Source organism: Phalacrocorax carbo, chromosome 2 (genome assembly GCF_963921805.1).
Source record: "Phalacrocorax carbo chromosome 2, bPhaCar2.1, whole genome shotgun sequence".
NCBI lineage: Eukaryota > Metazoa > Chordata > Aves > Suliformes > Phalacrocoracidae > Phalacrocorax > Phalacrocorax carbo.
In genome coordinates this window covers 131,972,571-131,994,142 of record NC_087514.1, presented here as the reverse complement: position 1 = coordinate 131,994,142, position 21,572 = coordinate 131,972,571, and the positions used below count along the sequence as shown (strand labels likewise).

The window sequence follows — 21,572 nt, the reverse complement described above, 5'->3', positions numbered from 1 at the left end:
AAACTAATTACTCTCAGCTATGCTTTAATCCACCAAGAGCAACACTCACTCTCTCACATTCTGCACTTAGATTAACCCCAGATGTCACTATAATTCATGGGTTAAACTTGGCTCTCACTTAAACTGGTATAATTCCAGAGTAAAGTCATGGTGCTAAGTGGAGTTAGTCTAAACTCTACTAATAGAACAGGATCTCTGTTACATTATACATTTTGCCTATCTATTCCATGGATTGCACACTATCTGCACTAACAAGTTATCCAGAGTAAGCATCAAAATGCTTGCACAACAAGCACCAGCTTCTGATGCAAAGAGAAGTATTTAATGCTTGCAAGCTGCAGGAAATTTCTTTCCTCCTATACTGCCCTCCCTTCTTAATATTCCTCCACGCCATACTATTACAGTAACTTTACTACTCTATAAACTCATGTCACTTATTGCACATATTAGAACAATAGCTGTTAACAGGCCAAGCCCCCCATGTATTAGATTACTCTTTAGAAAAACTAGCCTTTGTACTGATTTATGAAATATTCAGGGGAAAATCTCTTCCTTTAATTCTGTGTAACATTAAGCTCAGTACCAACCTTGATTCACCACTTTGTTACTCCAATTTGATGTTACACTGGTAACTGCAGTGCTCTATACACATCATCTTAGAACTGAAGTAACACAATGAAAAACCAGATACATTACTGAACATTAAATTTCATTCTTGCTTTGACTCTTTGGTTTTTGGGTTTTTTTTCCCCCTCCTTATTTTTACTCTTGCCTGTGACATTCCTGAGACTAACGAAAAAACACACAGCACTCCTTTTTGTCAGTTCTAAAACATTATGTACAAAATGTTGTGTCTTCAGAGGTGGTCAAAAACACTTTTCATTTCCCAAAAGAAGCCTCTTCGAAGGCTTTCTCTGATCAAATTTCTAGGTTGTATACCCTTGCCCACTGCACTTTTTGTGATTTTTTTTTTTTTTGTTATGTCTAGACAGAACGAGACAGCTTTCAATGATTCTTACTCTAGTAGGCACCAGATTATTTAAGTGTTACCTCTTTTTAATGTATGTCTCAAGCTTAGCAATTTTGGTAACTTGGCTGGTTTAAATGTAATATTTTTCACCCATACTTAATATTTATTCTCCTATTGGGGAATAATTTCCATAAACACTCAGACCTTGATGCATTGTATATATGCTTCACCTACTGAGCTGTGGTACCAGATTTCAAAAGCTTAGCCCATGAAGTATTTGGACAGGAAGCAGAAATATTCATGATGCTATAGAAAATATTAGTGGTTGATTGACTCATACAAGGCATATATTTCTTATAAAAGAAGACATTAAACAGCTGAAGATACAGTATTTTTAATGATCACGCACAAAAAAATTACAAGAATGTGAATGCTTGTTGCAGTCGCAATCAGATTTCAGCACGGGGAATTGCACTCTACTCAACGAGGTTATCTAGTTACTGGAGTAGGCAGCCTGCCAGCCTTTGCTTCTTGAGCGTCAGCTGTTGGTTGCCATGTACCATCCCAGAGTTAGCCGATATTCCTCAATAAACAATTTCCTTTATTTGTAATTCTGCAATGTCCCTTGAGATTTGCTGGGCTCAGGTTATGCGAAGTAATTTTGTATTTTGCTATTAATTCCAGAGGATTGCAGCCATGCATTTAGAATTAAGCAGTGTATTGAGTAGCAAATCTAAGGGTTGCAGCATACAATACCTGTTCCGCAAAGAACTGGAAACCTTTATCTTCACGAATACATTCATAGGTTTCTCCAAGCACAGGGTTAAATGGCTTACTGCCAGCTCGGTAGTAACTGGATGCATATGCAGAGACTGCAAATGCAGCTATATACACCTGGGAATAACGTGGAATTTTGATTAATTAATTTACCACAGCCATGCACAATTTTTGCTATACATTCGTATTTAACAGACGGAAAGGAAAAAAAAAAGTCTTATCCTGACATCAGATTCTGTATTTTCCCCATCATTTGCACGCTACAAACATGCATGCCTCCTGCAAGTTAGGGACTAGCTCACACAGTAGAGAATGATTCAGTTTTCAGAGAATCATTCAATGGTCCAGGGATAGAATTATTAGGATTAAACACTGCAAATTTCATCAACTGAAAACAACATTTCTGAAAACTGTTTGAAACGGCTTAGCATTTTGCAACACAGTTCAAAGCAGTAACCTTAAAAATCACTGTTAGATTTTTTTAAATTGTTATTATAACTGGCTTTTATAATTATGGTCTGTGATACAATGGATCTACCAACTATCCTTTTTGCTAAAAACAGCATAGGAAGTTTTCACCAAGTTTGCTATTTCTAATGCAGTTTGAATTGAATTGCCTTTTATCTGCTGTGTGCTATTACCTAACCATGAAACTGTTCTTGATTATGACTGAGACACAGGTAACCCTTCCAAACCATTGCAGTCAACTCAAGCATAACTCCTCATAAACCCAAGGAATTAGAATTTGGGGTTGTTCGATTCAGGTCTCTCTTGTGCCATTTTCTCCCTTCTCCTCATCTTGTGAAAGTGTAGATGCTCTCCCTTTCACAATTTCAAAAATTGAATGCACTTCAGAATGGCTCTTTTGTGAACTATTGCAATTACTATGCAACAACCAGCATTAATTTTGCCTCAGGAATTTCTCAAAGGCAAAGAATACTCCATTCTGAGGTAATTTCCAGATGCTTGGGTGTGGGAAGGAGGGAAAAGGCTTCTTTTCTCTCCCATATGAAAAATTACTGCTCATTTCCTTTTCCTTCCAACACATGTTCTGAAGAGAACAACAACAAAAAATCTATGCACGGAAAACCCCAGTTAATAGCCACACCCTCTGTTCTGGTAACAGACACCAAATTGTAATGCCTGCAGAGTGTCAGAATGGAGTAAGGGGCTTTTCAAACAGTATTTATCACATGACTATTTACATTCATTAATAACCTCATTTTAAGATAAGATATATTGAGTTGAAAAGGCTTAATTCAGTTTAAGGGACATTCTATAGCTTCCATTTAAGAGAATTTAGAGAGCTTTTAATCCTTTATTTACAGGCTTACATATTAAGAAGCTCTTGTGCACCTGGAAGCAGAACAACTAAAACACTTTTTTCTCTTGTTCTTCTGACAAATGCTGAATTCAGGGTTCTGTGCTGGCAGAAGATGAGACAATTATTATACCCAACATACATTCAAATTGCCCATTTTTGAGATCCTGAACATTTTAGATGAGCCATAAAACTTCCTAAAACTAGCTAATAAAACACATGGAGCTCATTTAGTTAATATAAAGATACCACAGTAGTGTAGGGCTGGAAGATCCAGCATCCTCTATACACAAATGTGTTAGCAGATTAGACACCCTTAAAAAAAAAAAAAAGATATATTGTAGTTTTCATACTCAAGAGGGAAGTATATTAGTTCAACCCCCCTCCCTTTTTGCTGTAAATTTTGAACCTTACAGAGTAAGAGCTGTAAAAGACAACTAAACTACTACTATGGTTTTTAACCCTGCATGGCAGCTACTTGAGAGACACTTCCTGGCACAACAACAGAAATTACATAGAAGAGTCAAAAATCGTGGGTAGGTAAGTATGTACAAGACACATGTTTGGAGAGTCTGCCTCTCTCAGCTGGGAGAAAAAGAAAAATGGAACATAACGTCTTAATTTCTTTGGCAGATTGTTTTTATATATTTACTCTATTCTAATTATATTAAATGTTACAAAGTATTTGGAATAACATATTTACCATCCGTTCAAATGGATTAGGCGTATGTGCTGCTTTATCTAGTAGTTCACTGTACTCCAGCTCCTCGCAGAGACGCTGAAGGGTGTTAAGTGGCTCATTTAATTCAACAGGCATGGCCACTTTGGACAGATCCTTTCCTATGTTATTTCTCAGGATATTCCATAGGCTGATGTTACTCGTATTAGGACATGGAGCTGGTAAACATGTTCTCCGTTTAGAATTGCATCCAATTCCACTTTCAGAAATACAGTCTGAAAAGGAAGGAAGTGGCAGAACAAGTCAATTCACTGTTTACTTAGTTTCATTCCCTTTGCAAGCACACATTAAAATGCAACCATCTTTTTTCTGTCAAAATTTCCTTCCACCCTCACAATTCAGTCAAGTATTTCACTGTGGTTTGAAGACAGCCTGTTATAAAAATGATAAAATTAAGAACAAGATTATAATTTCTGTGTGTTAACCAATGTAAATGCTAGGTACAAAAGACGCATAAATTACTTTCTTTCCCCTTAAATGCTATAACAAAGGCTCAGGCTTTCCAGGGAATTTGAAAGAGTAAATATTATAACTATTTTATTTGTAACAGAGATGGATTCCTATCTGTTTAAGGGACATAAAACCTCCCTCCTTGACAGAGCTTCAATTAAGTTGACACTTCTCAGAAGGCAAGGCATAACTTACAGATCCAAGTGTAATAACAACTCCTACCTATCTTTTCCTACTGTTTTGAATACTCCTACCAGGGAAATTTACTGCACCACAGATTTACATGCAGGCTTTTCCACAGTGCTCCCCATAGTACTTAGCATTTAAAAAAATTTAGCAATGTTAGCTTTTAGATACGCCCATACATTGGTGAGGAAATGGGCTGGTTTAAAGGTGGAAAAGCTGAAGCAACTGTGGAGCTATGGGTTTGCTGATGAAAAAAAAAAAAAAATACTCATGTCAAGAGTCCTTGACACAAATATCTGAGGTCTGCGTTGCTATGTCAAAGCAACCAGAACAAGATAAATAGTTTTAAGTGTGCCATGAAATAATTTTGGGCAGGATCAAGACAGAGCTACAAACTTCTGCAACAGGCACTAGTCTGAAGTGATTACATTGCTTAGCTGTACATCAGTCTCATTTCAGAGAGGAATACGGTTGCCACTAAAAGAACATATTTCATATTTACACGTCCTTAGAAGCAGCTAGGAAGCTCCTGCCCTAGAATCAGTTACTATTTGGAGACATTCAGGAGTAGCCTCACTCTGTCAATCCTTGTCCTCATCTGGCCTTCCTCACACAGCTTTGTCTTGGAAGAATTACAACAGCACTGGGCAGCACATCTTTCCTGTGCTGCACATGCCCAAATAATCACTGCCCTTAAATGCACGATTTCAACCAGTACTTCCTCTGCTGGTCCACTGACATAAGCACAATATCAGCAGGGCTTCCAACAGTGACGAAGCGCAGACAACCACAAGAGCTAACTTCTCCATCACTGCCATGTATGCTAGCCCATGCCTCAGATGGAGTTTTTCAAGTGTAATCAAGAGCCTCAACGTTTTGAGGAAGAAGTTTCCATCTTTTCTGCCACTCACAAAGCAGAGGTCCTAACATCTCCTATGACTGAGTTACTGTTACAAGGACAGGTGAACTATTTGCAGTCTACTGCCTATCTCTTTGCATAAAAATTGCATGGACGCTATGAATCAAACACTGCCTAAAACAATTCTACTGTTAAGAGTTTGGCTCCTATACTTCCCTCTTGGAAGAATTTATTTAATATCAGAAGAGGCCAAAAAGAAGGATGTTCCCTTAGATACCTCAGGAATGAGGGGATATCTGGAGAGGAAGGAGGTAAATGCTAAAAATTCAGCCTTGTTCAAAAGACGTCTCTGAAATGGGATTTGGATATGTCCTTCGATAGCTTCTGATTAAAAGCAGAATACTAACTGACTGAACTACATATTCTGGAACAGCCCATTAACTGGGGTAAAATGGTAACAAAACAGAGCAGACAAACAACTAACATATTCAGATACCAGATTTTCTATAGAGTGAAGTTTGCCCACCTCCCATGAAAGAAAAGCCCATGCAGTTCTGGTTTAGAAGGACTGTGACAAATGGCCAGCAACAATTTGTCACAGCTCTTCCAAACCAGAACTGCATGGGCTTTAAGACATCTGACCTCCAGCTAGACTCAATGACTTTTAAGGCCAAACTGGACCATTACCATCATCTGGTCTGACTGTCTATATTAGAGTGGCCAGAGGATTTTATCATAATCCCACAATTTATGGTTCAGCTAAAGCCCTGCAGGAAAAAGACATCCAGTTTGCTATTAATGGGAGTGGCAGGCTGCCCAAAGCACAGAAATAGCAGGTAGCAGAAGCATGTGGAGGTGCTGCTAATACGGAAGAGCTTCAGTAATAGTCTTTGTTACAAGAAGATGAACAGCCACACTAGTACAGTTTTCTAAGGTCCAGATCATGAGACAAATCAATCCGTATTCTTTCCTGTATTTAAAAAAAATATAAAATCTTCATTTTTAAACAGTTACAGAATACAACAGATCTCCAGGCACATCAGACTACCCAAGTTCACAGAGTTCTGCTGGTCCTTGGAGATGATGAGGAAACAGCTGCTAGTAAGAAACCACTGTTGAGCATTTTTGAAGATAAAAATATATTGATAGAGTGGGAAGAACATTGTGGTTAGCTGAAAGAAGTTGAAGGCACAAAGCCAATTAGTTTGTTATGACCAATTCTTCTCCCTCTTTTTTTGATTATGTCTCTAATTAGCAAGACAGTTAAATAAGCATATGTACTAACAAGGCTATCACGATTAAAACATGCAAAAAAAGAAACCCTTATGGTCATATACCAGGCCTGCCAGTATGTAATTATTCTCATGTTCCTTTAAACAGTGAGTTCTGCTAAAAACAACAGAATTCTGAATGTGGTTGTTAAATTGCAGACTGAAAAAACAGTGTGACAATAAGAAAATTGCTACTTGAAGAAAAGAAAGCAGCTAAGCCTTGCTACTTTGAAAAATCCTGTGGCCATGAAAGGAACTGGAAAGGAGTGGGAGTTGCACTAAAGAAGCCAAGAAAATAGGCGTTTCTCTGCTGATACAGAACCGCCATCCTGCGTAACCAGTGGTGCTCAGGCCCAGATTAGTCAGAATGTGCTGTTCAAAACCAGCCTGATGCTGTAAGAGAAAAAAACGCAGGCTGTTTACATCTCAAAACCTGTAATACCAAATTATTTCCAGTAAGAGAAGAAAAAAGATATCCCAAACAAAAAGAAACAAAGAAAATTATCAAAACATGATATAATAAAACACTGAACTTACCTAAAGTTTGTCTTTCATTCTCCATGTCATTACTTAGGTTATCTTCTGAGGCATTATCACTGATATCACTTACGTATGAGTCATCATCTGATACCTGAGTGTGGGGCGGGGAAATGAGCAAGATACATCACTCATTAAAATAACCCCATATGCACATGAAAATTGTTACTTTCCATTGCAATTATTGTTTTCATAGATTTGAGCTGTTTAAGCTGTGTTTTAGTATTACGGGAAAGTAGTAAGAATTCCTAAGATGACACAATTGAGTTTGGGAGAGATCGCTATCACTGAAAATTCAACTATTATTTTAGTGGATACATGCTTCATCTTCTTGTCCTCATAGGTAAAGGCTTTCCTCATATCAAAAGCCAAGGTTTTTATGGAGTCCAAGAGAGGTGACAAAATGAACTATTAAGTTTCAATATCCATGATATCAGCCCCAATGTACCTACAGGTACCACAAGGACAGGTATGAATATATATTTGTAGAACACAATTTCATAAGCACCTGTATAACAACTGAAGGCAGACAGTACAGTATATGCAGTATCTGCATACTAGCTACCTAACTGCCATTTGCCTCTGTGCATATAAGACTTCTCCATAGTAATTGTTACATTTTATTGTGAAGAGACAATGACAAATAAATACATGCAGCACATTAATTTCTAAATGTTTTGAAAATTTTCATTTTCTGGCAGTCATCTGATGTGCAGTTAGCACTCAGAAAGACTGCATGTCAAGTAGCAGGTAAGAAACTACATCAGAATGATGTCAATCTTAAAGCTCAGACCTCATTTTCTGAAGAGCTAGCAGACAGTAGGACTTCCTGTGCATCAAAAAATTCTGTGAGAGAGTCAGCTATAGACAGTCTGCTTTCGTTGGAGACCTGGTGAACCAGACCTCTGCTTTCTTCTCTTGAATTTTCCTGTTTAAAAGAAATAGAGTTTTGAGAGAAGTACCACAAATAGCATTTATACATGCAATCCCACAGTCACATAACTTAAAGGGCTGTAAAACACAGAGGAGATTGCACACGCTCCTCTCCGATTTAGTGAAAGGTAGCATGTGTTTGAAAGAGGGATTTAAAACCAAAGTAAAACAGACCAAGGAGAAGAAAAAAAGGAAGGAAAAAAAGCAATGCGTATTCAATAAATCAGTTATGGCACTGCATGTACTTTTTCCTAACCCCCCAAAAAAAGTAAAAATGCTTTGATATTTGTGAGACTTCGCCAGACACACACAAGGGTATAATCAAAAAGCCCCAAAAGAACAGAACTCCCATCTCATGTATTACATTCTAGATTCACATTTCCTTCTGATCTTAGCAAATGAATTAGTCTTTTCCTCACAAGCCTTGTTTAATGCAAAGCCTATGGTGCAGTGGCATACAAAATTCAGAGGAGCAAAGCTGCTTTCTATATAATAGCAATGCTTTCCCAACTCTCTTCACCAGATAATTTTCTATGCTGCTGTGCTTTGGAAAGCCTTCCTTCATATCCACACCTGAGATAGTTCCATGTTAACCAAAATCAATATATTATCAAAGCCACATAAGTGACATTGCTTTTGCTGCTGCAGCCACGTTTGACTGCATAGAGATCTCTAACTCCTCTCATGGAAGCTCTACAAATCATTGGCATAAGTAGAGTTCCAAAAGGTGGCCTAGCAAAGGCAGGGTGACCAGTGAGGCTTGGTTCATTCTGTGGATACCGTAAAAAAAGTTGGAGAACACTATGCACTGTTGTTTTCCCTGATAACTCCAGCAACACTAAGAAAAAGGGCTAGCAGGCCCACAGGAGTGTATTAGCTGCTCTCAAGCTTTTCTGCATGAGATGCTTTACGAACCTGTAACCATGACTGCCCTATCATATTTTTGCAGGAATTGTAGTGTTTTACTTTCAGAACAATGTAATGAGTGATCGAATGATCTGACAAGTCTATAACCAAACTGACAAATCTTCTTTCAAAGCTTTTCTGCTGGTAGATTTTACTATAGTATGGAATGTTATTCAGTACATGCTGATAATGGTGACATGGTTACAAACCAAACTGTTATAATAGAAAAGACTTCAAAAAAACCCAACCAACAACACAAAAACCAAACCAAAACAACCAAACCAAACCAAACAAAAAACCCCAAAACAACTGATACAGCAACAAGAAAAGAGGAAACCTCAACACTGCCTCTTCTGTGGGAAAGCCTACACTAGCCTACAAGTGAAAAAAAAAAATCCTACACACAGAAGCATGGCTACTTTGATAGTTTCCAATAGTATTTTGAATCTGAGAAGTAAAGTGAGCAGGAAAGGCTCATAAAAGAACAGCAGGGTTTTATATCTATCACATGAGAGTTTCAGGTTGTCTTCTTTCATGTTCCCACTCTGGCATGATAAACTACTACATAAACTGCCCAAAAGACAAACTAAACTTTTACCTTATGCAAAGGCTTGAGATACTAGTTTATACTGCTTCAGTTTTCACTAGTCTGTCCTAGCACCTGATATATCATTTAGGGCCAAGCTTTGTACAGTGACCTTGTCTTCATCACAGCAGCACTGCTGTATCATAGTCCTCAGACAAATCTAAACCAAAACTCCTCCAGTATAAATGATTTCATCCTTAAGTTCCATCCCAAACCATGCCAGAGGGAATTTATGAATGAAATCTCTGAAGGGCCTTTTGAAAGCTATTTTTGTCCTCTGTGTGTGTGTATATATATAGTGCATAGAAGAAGTTTCAGAAATTGTCATTGCAAGGACCTCCATTAAATGAGAAAATAAAGAACTGCTGAAACTAAAAAAACCAATGCATTAATGCTTGTCTGGATAGTAGTTTAAGTGCTGTTCAAATTCTCATGGGATTAAAAGCAAAAGGCATTAGAATGATCAACTACCTTAAAGAAAACCAAGCAGCTAAATATGACCAAAACACAGCTCCACTAAAACAGAAATAAACTGGAAGTGAACAGATGGAATGACTAAACTGTCCTTAAAAATAAAAGGAAATAAGTTATATAAAACACCCAGCGTTACATCCACTCAAGTTCTAATGAAAGATTTATACTATAAGCACAGCAGAAGTTTCTGTATGAGTTAACATTTAGAAAAATCCATCAGAAATAACAGTTCTAGCTGCTCTCACTAGCACCATTAACACCTAGATCCTATGACCTATAAATACACCCTATTCACATACATTCCTGCAGCAAGCCAAAAAACTGTCTAAACATCAGTACGCCTCAAACTGGCTAACTGGATATGTAGAAAGCTCCCTGGCTTCATACAAAGAAAACTAAACGGCTGAAAGGGCTCTTCTATGCCTCATTTCTTTGATGCTTTCATGGAAATGTCTGATAGCTGTTCTAAACCTCAGACGAGCCACACCGGTAGCCAGCGTTCTGAGCTAGCAATATTTAGACAGGCAACAGAAAGAACTACAGAACTGGAAAGTTAACAAGGAAATGAGGAGGAGAGAAACAGTAGCACAAGGGAAACAAGGCAGCAGCTCTGCTCATGCTGAATGGGAAGCAGGCGGGAGGCGAGGGAGAACACCAGGAACCAGTAGCAAAAAGCAATGGAAGTGTGCTCAGGAAAACTGCTGACAAGGAAAGTCTTTGAAATCAAGTATTACACAATGCATCATGAGAAATTACTTATAATCATAAAAGCAGACTCATTTTACTAACACAATACACCATAGGGAAGACACGAAGAACAGGACAAGATGCAGCTACGCAGCACTGTCTGGATGTAGGGGCTTGAGGAACAGACATCACTGAAAGAGAAAATCCATACCCACCTTCACCAAATCTGGACTTGATTTTGCATTAGATGCTGAATCAAGGATCATAGATTCGGCATGTATTCTGCGTAACCGGTCTTTAAGATCTGTGTTTTGTGCTATTGCCTGGAATATTTAACAAAAATATTGGGGATATAAAGTTCTCTTAACTAACTTGATTGTGGATTTATTGTGTAAAAAGGGGTGAAGAGTATTTAAAGTGCAGTATAAAACACCACCACCACATGATTATTTTACTGGTTCAGCAAATCATTTCTTATGAATGCTTCAAACTTTGTTCCTTACCTCTCAAAACTATCTTTGTTCAGTGTGAGGGAAGAGACACATAAATGGAGAAAAACGGTCAAAGATGGCAGGGATATTTCAAGTTACCAGTTTTGCAAGCTGATTTAATGACTTATAAATGAATTTGTACACCTTTTTTCTTTTCAATCTCCCTTCCTTCACCCCGTCCTCAACCTAGCCTCTCTCAACACCAATTCTGACTCTTGCCACAGCCAAAAACATTGGATTTTACCATCAGTCTGGTATACTGACAGTTCCCTTTGCCTTCCACTGACAAAGGAATAAGATTTAAATTCAGAGAGGTACAGGTACAATTTGTGTCCTATCAGCTTATAATGGCGTTGATCAGAATATAAAGTCTCTCCTGCAAACTCATGTTTGTTACATGACTTTTACTCATGCTGGGTGCATCTGATGGACAGATGTCAGAGTAGACTTGTAGGAAGAGAATGCAATCCTGCCTGCAGTGAAAATATCTCTGAAAAAAAGATTGGGTTACTAATTTTGGAACAATACCAAAGACTTAATGCCCCTTTTAGTGGTCTGAATCAATACCAGGACGTGGAGCACCCTGCTGTTTTCACACCTGCTTTGTTCCACCAATGCTCCTGATTTTGACAGGAATTTTTTTGGAAGTAGTCTTGAGGGCAGAAAAGACAGTAAGCTCACAGTGATGACAGAGGGAAGAAAGTAATTTCTGGCTTTACATATATGTGGTCTGAATTTGCCATACAGGTATATATCACTTCTGTGTCAAGTGTTCAAGTGGACAGCATTGTGTGGTACTTTGTACATTGTGTGGCATCAAATAAGTGTAAAAGAGAATTTACGCTGCTTTCCTATAATAGCATCTTCCAATTTTCATTGTTTGCTACAAAGTGTTTTCTTCCCTCTATTGTCCTCCTCCCCCCAACACAAAAATATTTTTCTTTTCCCCATCCTGTATTTGCTTTTCTTAGACTGTGTGTAGGTCAAGGATACTATCTTAATGAGGGAGAAGCAGAGGCAGAGATGCTAATTTTGTGGTGTTTTATCCACTTTAAATCTGTTCAATTTTCTTCCCCTGCCAGACTGATGAGAGCAGAACAGACTTATGTTTGATAGCTTTCAACCTGTGAGTCTGGTTTTTTGTTCCTCATGTACAGAAAACAAGCTGAAATGAACAACAACAAACACTAAGTCAAAGTCATCAACACAGGACTCTTTTGCAAGGAAGCCTCAGAAATGTGTCAAGTTTATCATATCTGTGCTTCCATATGTCTTCAAAGGAAGCTTCTACAGGATCTCTGCTGCACAGGGTGAGAAAATTTCTGTTGGCATCATGCCTTTACAGATCTGCAAGCTAAGAATAGCTCTCACAGGTGTTAACCACTGCTGAAACTGCCAAGGTCCACAGATGACTTCTGGATGGGCTACAAAAGGCTTATTAAGTATCAGATAAGACCTAAAAGCACGACTTAAAAGACATTTAGAAGATGAAGACAGGCAACAGAATTTCATTGCTCAGGAAAAAAATTTCATGCTGAGTGTTCACTGAGTTCCCAGATCTTAAAATGTATTTTTTGATCTAAAATAGTAGGCAAACACTGGGAAAATAAAAGTCGCCTATTCAAATATCAGAAGTGGAACATCTGAAAGCCAAAATCAGAGAAGTGTAAGTGAGTGAGTATTGTTATTATGCAACAGGTTTCAGCTTTCTATAAATAATATGAAGACATCACGACCTCTAAAGATCTGGCAAAGAGGCATGTTACACACTTAAAAAACTATAACCATATGCAGCTTTTGTAAAGCAAAGGGAAGTTTTCATACTGAAATAATTCTAAGATTATCTATATCTCATTTATCAACGCCAGAGAGTCTCCCCTTCCTCTGGTTAGGAATTTGCAACAAACACTGAAATTTTAAGACCACGGTAATGATGGCCCTCATTGCTATGAAATCAGATCACTGGTTGTTGATGTGTTCAAACATGACCAACCCCAAAGTTCTGGTCTCAACCAATTACAAAAAGCACACCGACCAAAACCCCCCACCTTTCTAAAAAGCGCAATCTTTTGTCATTTAGAACTCTGCCCTAGCGGCTCCATTGCTGCTTTTAGAGAACTGACAGATAATTAGGGTTGGAATATAAACAAGTTGTACTTGAATTTGCTTTGCAGTGTCTTGACACAGCATGGTGAAGCTCTAGTGCATTAGATGGGACAGCTGAGTGCTTTCAGCCACTCTCACCTTTATTTTATGCCAAGTCATACAGTGAATACTTGAGTGCTGTTTAGGAAAAGAAGAGGAAAAGGAAACCTGCAACCTACCAGAACTGAGTGATTAAACAGTGTATGTTTTGAGAGAAAGTAGAATCATTGTCACACAGCAGCCCTCTGATACTGAACATCAAATGATACAGATTATACCATATACCTATATCAATCTATCAAACTTCAGTGATTTCACACCACCTTTAATATTTAAGAAAGAATCTTTGAAAAACACCTTATATAACAATTTGCTAGGATTCAATACTGCAAATTCTAGGACAGAACAGACAGTAAAGAAACAGAAATTAACTACTATGAAATTAAAAAGTAGTATCTGACAACAATGAAGCATGAAGCTTGCTGAACTTCAGCATGTCACTTACAGATGTTAAGGCATTCTTCAAGCCAACTATTTGTGCAGATGGAGATGAGGATGCATCGTGCTCCAGCATCTGCTTCAGCTTCTCTCTCTCTGTAGATATGGTGCTGAAAGCTGACCTCAAGGTGAAGTAAACTAGAACCATTTCATAAGAAGTGACAGTTAAAAACAGCTACCAATTGTACAGACACCAATTATGTAAAGCTTCAATGAAACGTCATTTATGGTGACAGAAACAATAATTTAGGTTGAGGGATCCAGGGTGGGTTACTAAAAACAAGTAACATTAATCAAGGTTATAGGGTAGATATTTTAGTAGGAGAAACGTTTATGGAGAGTGCTACCATGTTGACTATATTAGCCACAGTCAAAATTGCTCTGATTATTTGTGACAGATGGCAACAAAGCTAACTAACCACATCTGCTCTTCACTTTCTTTTCTTCCCCAATTAGTCTGACTCTTCAGATAGCCATGACTCTATTCCACATTCCTTTAAGAATTCCAGTGGGGAGAAGAAGAGAGGGAAGAAAAAAAATTAAATAGAAAAAAAAATAAAGCAGCTATAACACATACTGTGCCACAGCTATAGGGTTAGTAGTTTCCCCACAAGCAAGTCAGTTGTGGCATTGAGTTTTGTTATCTCTTTTAGGGATAAAGAAATTTCAGCTTGTTAGATGGTTTAGTGACCCAAAGGGTCAGATCCCAAATGTTGTGCATATTACGCTGCTTCTTCTACTCCTTCCTAAGGCAGTTATCACCAGCCTGAAACATTCAAATCAGACAACAGATGATGCAATTTAAAAAAAAACTAGATTTTTAAAGGGGAAACACACTTTCCTTACTTTTTTACTTTTAAGACATTTCGTGTTTTCTTTAACCACAAAGAATAAAAATTTATTCAAGTAATATTCAAGTGGGATTTGAACATTCATCTAACTGGAGAATTAGAGGATTTCTGAGGGCCTAATCATGCCTTGTAGCACAGTCATGAGAACTGTCAATGCAAAAACGTATCAATTTACAGGGAAACAGAGATATAAAATCTGGGCAAAGAACAAGGAATCTCTAACACCTCTCTTCTAGTCATCCACTCAGAGTTAACGTGAATCATCACCACTCCACTGAGTATTTGATATAACCTAATTTACTCTTAAAAGAAAATATTCTTAAGGTATATTTCAACACTGCAAACCATTACCAAAGCTAATTTTCATACTTTAACCTTTTTCAAGAAATCTTTAACAGTATTCTCATCAGGTGGAGAGGAAGATGTACCCACTATGATCTATTTTATGTTGGCCTTTCATATGTGGGTGACATGACCAGAACCTTCAGTGACCTTAAATGTCATTTAATAAGGTGCGTGCTAACTTAATAAATCTTGAAAATTTACATACTAAAGTACTAATGTTGCATTTTATTTAAAAGTTGTCTTCCCTATACCACACCCCTTCCAAAAAAGGGTAAAGAACTTCAGAAAAAAATTCTTTGTACTCTTAATAAAACGATACTCTATTAAATAGTACCAAGTCAACTGTCCCCTCAATGCATGTGTCAATCTACGCAAAATTTCTGACATGGACATTTCAGGTAAGATGATATTGAATAGACAAATTCTTTGCTCTGCTTAACTGCAACTTTTTCAACTGCGCCCACCCCACTTCTTTTCTCTTTTTGGAAAACATACATCAGTTTTGACTATAACTGACTTTATAAAGTTTATTACTTAGATAAGTTTCTTACGTAATGGAATCAAGATACATCAGCACTAAAGGGGAAAAACAAGCAAAGAACTTTTATTGATACCATCAACCATTATCTTGCGCAAAAGGGGACAAAACTAATACTCCCAAAAGTCTTTCAGATATAAATGCTTAAGTGTGTTTCTCACTGATATCACTTGAACAGTAAAAATGTCTCTGGTGCGAGGGTGATGGAGCAAAGCACTGCTAATGAAAAACAATCTTGAGAAGAAACATTTCTAGTCAAGCTGCCCCTCTGGCTGCTTTACATTATTTTACTCTTCTGTATTCACTAAAAATAGGTTACTACCATAGCAACCCTTGCATCACCAACAAATTTTGACTCTGAAACACAGTGAAGCACACCAAATATACAAACATACATGTGCTCATATACACACAACAGCAGATTTACACCCTTTTGTGTTTGCATGCAGTTGTGTTTATAGCAACTAATTTTAGGATTTTTACCTTTTGGCAAAAAAATAAAATCTAGGTTTTTAGCACATAAAACAAAGGGATGTCCTTTATTAAATAGAAACTAAAAAAATGTGATGATTAAGCCGTTTTTTTCAAATTACTCAAGTTCTCAACATTTGCAATTCCTCAACGGAATTAAGTGAAATGAGGGTGTTTTCTGCTTTTTCTAAATATTAAAGAGGTAGCATTCTCAAAAGTCACATCATTATTTAAATTGTGATGATATAAAACCACATATGAAAGACAATTTCTTTACCTTTATGTGCAATATGAAATAAGTCCTCTTGCAATTTAGTAAATTCTGATGATGTTTCAGAGCCATCGGAGTAATTTTTCTCCTCTACAAAATCTATTGTAGATAAGTTAGGATTGGAAGCATGCAGTCTCATAGGGGCAGAAAATACTGAAGGCACCTGTAAGGAGGATAGCCACTTGTGATGTTTTTACAAACTGTAAAGAAAAAATTTGTTTAATTATACCCACCTGGGTTACATGTTGGAGACACCAAGAATGGAAAGACTACTGTCAATTACGATAGACTTGGAACGGATAACACTTGGCAAATGAATCCATAGATATAACTTTACCCAAGGTATCATAATTGGAGATTTGGCAAAACTCCAAGACACAAGCCCATTGAGACTTGTAGCATACGTTATACTGGTTTTTCCCCCAGTTTTAAGTATCTAATCACTGGGGCTCTGGATGCAAATGTGTGCAAACCTATCTGGAGAATTTGCAAAAATCTGTACTGATTAAAAAAACCCCAAAACCACAACCCCTCAAATGGGAGACAGATCAAAAACATGGGTACAAAATATGGCCAGTTTCCTGAAGGTAGCAGCACATATCCTATTGCGGACATCAGTGACAACACATTTGTGTTTTGTCTGATATACTACCAGCTTAAAATGAGCTAGCACAGGGCACTACTATGAAAGGATTCATATTTCCTAAACTGGTTACACCAAGAAGTGATCAATAACTAAGACTTGGAGAAAGATGGGCACTGAAAGGACTTAAGTTACCTGTAATGTTCCTTTAGCCTCTTTCCCAACAACTCTGGATCGCCACCTCCTGTGTGTTCTCTTTTCCTTTTTTGGGCTTTCAAAAGGTCCAACCTTTTAACAACACACAGGACAAAAATAACACAGATTGCCATAAAAGTAGCAGAGCTAAGAAGAAATACCATGATCCTTTAGGATTTGGGGGTTGTTTTCTGGAATTGCAAGGGAAAACATTTTTTTGGTTTTGTTTTTTTGAACAACAAACCTGCATAGCATTTATAGCAGGCGCTGAATATGTCCTGTGAAGAACATCCATGCTCTGTAACAGCTGGTTCATTTCCAGTAAATATGTATGACAGTTGGAGAGGTCTGTTTTGAACAAGAGAATATTTTCAGTTGCCCTAAAGTAACAGACACACTGAAAGTCTTTCTTTGTAGGTTAGTCTTATTTTGATTGTAGCTAGCATAAGCTATTCATTGACTAAAAGCACATTATTAGACAACGGGATAAAAAGCTTATATCCTTCTATCTTCAAGTTCAAATTCAAAATATTGAAATGCATCTATATGGTGTGTATAGTGATTATGACATTTTATCCCAGTTGGTTGCAGAAAAATGAGAATAATGTTATAATTACTGCAGTTTGGGACTAGTCAGAGCTCCTCATGGTGAGGGTAACAATGCCATAGGCATCAAGACTGAACTGTACATTCAGAGCTGGAGATGAGTCTCCTCCGTATTAGAGCTGACACTCACTGGTGGGTAGAACTTTACTAAATCAGTATCACAGACACTACCAACATGAGAAAGATCTTCCTGTTCTTAGGAAAGCATGAAAGCAGAAGGCGACTTAGAAGTACAAAGATTTAGTGCTTTTTAAATGACTAGATTTTGGATGCTCCCCTTTTTTTGAATACTCAGCTTAAGAAAGTTCAAATCTCCCTACTGAAGGTGATGTTCATATATGAAAGAAAATGTACGGAAACATATAGGTTCCTTGAGGAGGTGCCCACAATTGATACCCCAACATCACTAGTCCTTTTGAAAACAAGTGAGTAGCCAGTTAATCCACAACCACCCCTTTCCTCTCCCCAGCAGAGAAAACTGTAATGACTACTTACGGTATAGCACTCTCATTGTCAGGAAAAACAAGGGGAAGTATTAGGGTACTTTCAACTTCCTTCACATATCATTACCTCTTGAACACTTTTCCATGTCTTCAGAAGACTGTAGCCAAGACGAAATCCTGGACTCATTACTCGAAAAGGAAAACGACAAGTTACCTCCAGCTGACAACGAATTCTGTTTAGTCAAGCTACCTGCCTGTTCCAAAGGAAAACAAGTGAATAATTAAAAAACAATATTTTAATGTTGTACGCACAAATTTTGACAACCAACTGTTGAGGTCCATAATCAGGGACATGGACTGAAGGCATCAATAACATGGAGGAAAAGTGTATGAACTAGACTAGGTGTACAGACATTGAGCATAATGTCAGGATATCTAACATAACTGCTGTCCACCAGCAGTGGAAATACTAACAGAACCATAAAAATTTGCTAAAAATGTAAATTTTGAGGAAGGACAAAGTTCTGCATCAATTAAGTCAACTTAATACAATTAAAGCACTGTATCTGAATAGGACCAATGTGGGACAATCTGTTCCTTCTCCGTGCTCCCCAAAGAAACCCCAAAATTAACTTAACTGTAACTTGCACATATTTGTTAGAGCTATTTTTTCAGTAAAGAAAGCAAGATCTAGTAGATGTTATTTAATAATTTTACTCAAGGTTGTATGACTTTAGCATGTATTTGGCTTGATAGGCCTTAATACATGTGTGACTATACACCTCATCTGGGTAAATACTACCCTTTTACATCATCTCAGTAACCATTTCCAAACTTACCTCATTTTCAGGAGTGCCCACTATCAGATGCTTCAGAAGATTCTGAAAATTCTGTGTAAGAGCTAATGGAGCAGTACAATTAAGTAGTTTCCAGTGGGAAGAAATTTCTACCCATTCTACTACCAGTTGATTGTGGCCTATAATGCTGTTTTCTTCTCCAATGTAACTACAAATAATAGCCATTCAAATACTTAATTATTTTTAGACCTTACTAAACCTTTCATCTTTAATAATATCTATGTCAGGAAGCTGCACAAATTACATGCTTTACCAACATCTTGTTTTAAAATGTTTCATCTTAAATGCCATTACATAACCACTTTACTGGTTATAAGAAAAGCTGACTAAATTGTTTGGCTCTTCTCTAAAGCACACACTTTACAAACTTCATTACGTCTTGCTCACCTTGCATCAAAACTCAGGTAGTGCTAGTTTTAAATCTATTCATAGCAATCATCATCTACATCTCAGTCAGTTGCTGTTTTCTTAGTTGGTCTTTTTAAATTTAAGCTCCAACATGCATTGCAGAATAAAATAAAATGCACTGTCCATGTGATGTCATTCAGTACTATGTCAATTTATATAGTCAATATGCAATAGTGGTAAGCACCAATAAGCACACTTACTTTTAAATTAATCTACGTAGTTCAGCTGTTTTATTCCTACATAAAGCTGTATTAGTCATCTATATACGTATACCCAAATAATAATCCCAGCACCTTTAAAAGCACAAGTAAACTGAATCTAAAGATAAGCAATTGTATTGACATTTTGTGAACAAATCCCACATTTATCTCTCCAGAAATCTATCTCATATAAAAAACTTTTCCAGAATTCATATACATGAGGGGCATGAGCAGGAGGGAAGAAGGAAGTAGGCATTACCATGAAACAGGCAAGAGAGAGTTTGTATAGCTCCAGTTAGCACAGTTTTGCTTTTGATCAGCATGGCTAAGCTTTAGAATCCAAGCATTCCACATAAACTTATGTAGATACATAAACCTACCTTCCAACAACAAAGAAACCCCCTCAGATATAAAAACTGATCAGGTGTTTCTAAAAGCAAATAAAATGCAATGCAAAGTTCACTAAATATATTTTTATCAGAATAACCGAACTGCTTGATTGATACCAACTAACATCAGGCTAGGGCTGGTGTAAATTGGCAAACCTCCATTTAGCTTCAGCAGAGCTAAGGTGATTAACTGCAGCTTAGGAACTATCCCCTTCTATTTTTCACATGAAAATAAGTAGGGCTTCTTTGCAGTGCAAATCTGGATTAATAAATTAGAAGTGAATTAAAGTCTTTCACGCTCATGCCAAAGAAGAAATGGTTAGTTTCCTGACAGTAAGCACAGATTTTTTTTTTTCTTGAGAGAGCAAGCACAGCCATAGAGATACCATGAGCTCTGCACTGTTCCACTTTTGCCCTCAATATTCTCCCCTCCCTCTATCCCTTCTGTGTTTTGGGAGAAAAGAACTAAATGGCTGCAAGAGGTTTGCCACTTCCTTGCAGACACAGCCTCAGAAGAGCAGGCTGTCAGAGCCACAGAGGTGCTGGCACCACGGAAAGCATGCAGACAGCTCTTTGCAGAGCTGCCCTGTTACCGCAGGGTGAGTTACTGTTCTTTCAGCTGCCTCACCACACAGATCTCCTCCCTCTCAACCACTAGCAAAAAGCTGTTCTGGCATATGTTTGTGTTTAGTAAAACTCACTCAGTTACAGCATAGTCCTACTAAAGCTATGAACTGCAGGTGTTGGGGAACAAGCCCACTCAGATCATACAGCAATACAGCCAGGGAAAAGAAAACCTCAGAAAGGAGGATAACAAAGAGGCGATTGCTGCTGACAGAATGTGACAGCTGGAGCTGTCAGAAACAGAGAGCCATTTCAGTTATAGTAAGTAACACAGCATTGCTAAAAAAAAAGGACATTATTGTCAAAAGAGATCACTGGTTCTAGAATGGAACAGAAGAGCTTCTTTGGGTGAACATCAGCCAGCCAACATGCAAGGCTGCTCAAGGCACAGGGGTTGTGTTCAGGCACAGAGCACAAACACTCTTCCATGAGACTGCGCCAAAGAGGTGAGTTATGGTGTTGGACTGAGTGTTTGTTAGGTCATTTGCAAAAATAAGTCACAAACTTCACCTAAAGAGAAGTACACACCAACTAGACCCATCCAGACCCCGTATCCATCTACAGCATAATCCTTGGATTGGTTTGAGTAACTCTTCTGCCTCAGTTAAAAATATAAACAGTGGCCACGGGTGATAACACTCAGCTAATTCCTATATATTCATCAGGTAAGCACAGTCAGATTCATTAACGTAAAAGGGGAGAGGCTTTATTAGCTAAAGTATAAACAAAAAACTGCTAAAGGAAAAACAAAAATCTAGCTGTATGCTCTTCTGTGACCCAAAATAATATTCACCAGCGTATATCAGACAAATACTGATATCTTGAAAATTTTGAGGATTCTAACTCAATATCCAGTTTTAGAAGTCATCATGAAAATATAATCTACTGCATTAAAACAATGAGAAAATACTATAAAATTTAACAGCATCAGAGAGAAAACTGCTTAGGAGTAAATCAGTAA

At 37.6% G+C, this 21,572-nt stretch overlaps 1 protein-coding gene across 4 annotated transcripts in view; it reads right to left on the bottom strand.

Annotated features, from left to right (window-relative positions):
- The window catches only part of OSBPL3 (oxysterol binding protein like 3), a 93,653-nt gene that overhangs the window by 16,913 nt on the left and 55,168 nt on the right, over positions 1–21,572 (bottom strand). For 2 of the 4 annotated variants that reach the window (XM_064444410.1, XM_064444412.1), the window contains exons 8-17: positions 18,261–18,387; positions 17,329–17,432; positions 17,085–17,177; positions 16,313–16,469; positions 13,838–13,968; positions 10,912–11,019; positions 7,904–8,038; positions 7,111–7,204; positions 3,772–4,022; positions 1,727–1,864 (exon numbers count right to left, since the gene is read on the bottom strand). In XM_064444410.1, coding sequence (XP_064300480.1) covers positions 1,727–1,864; positions 3,772–4,022; positions 7,111–7,204; positions 7,904–8,038; positions 10,912–11,019; positions 13,838–13,968; positions 16,313–16,469; positions 17,085–17,177; positions 17,329–17,432; positions 18,261–18,387 — 1,338 coding nt within the window. The remainder of the gene's footprint in view (positions 1–1,726; positions 1,865–3,771; positions 4,023–7,110; positions 7,205–7,903; positions 8,039–10,911; positions 11,020–13,837; positions 13,969–16,312; positions 16,470–17,084; positions 17,178–17,328; positions 17,433–18,260; positions 18,388–21,572) is intronic. The other 2 variants (XM_064444413.1, XM_064444414.1) reach the window with 1 other exon arrangement.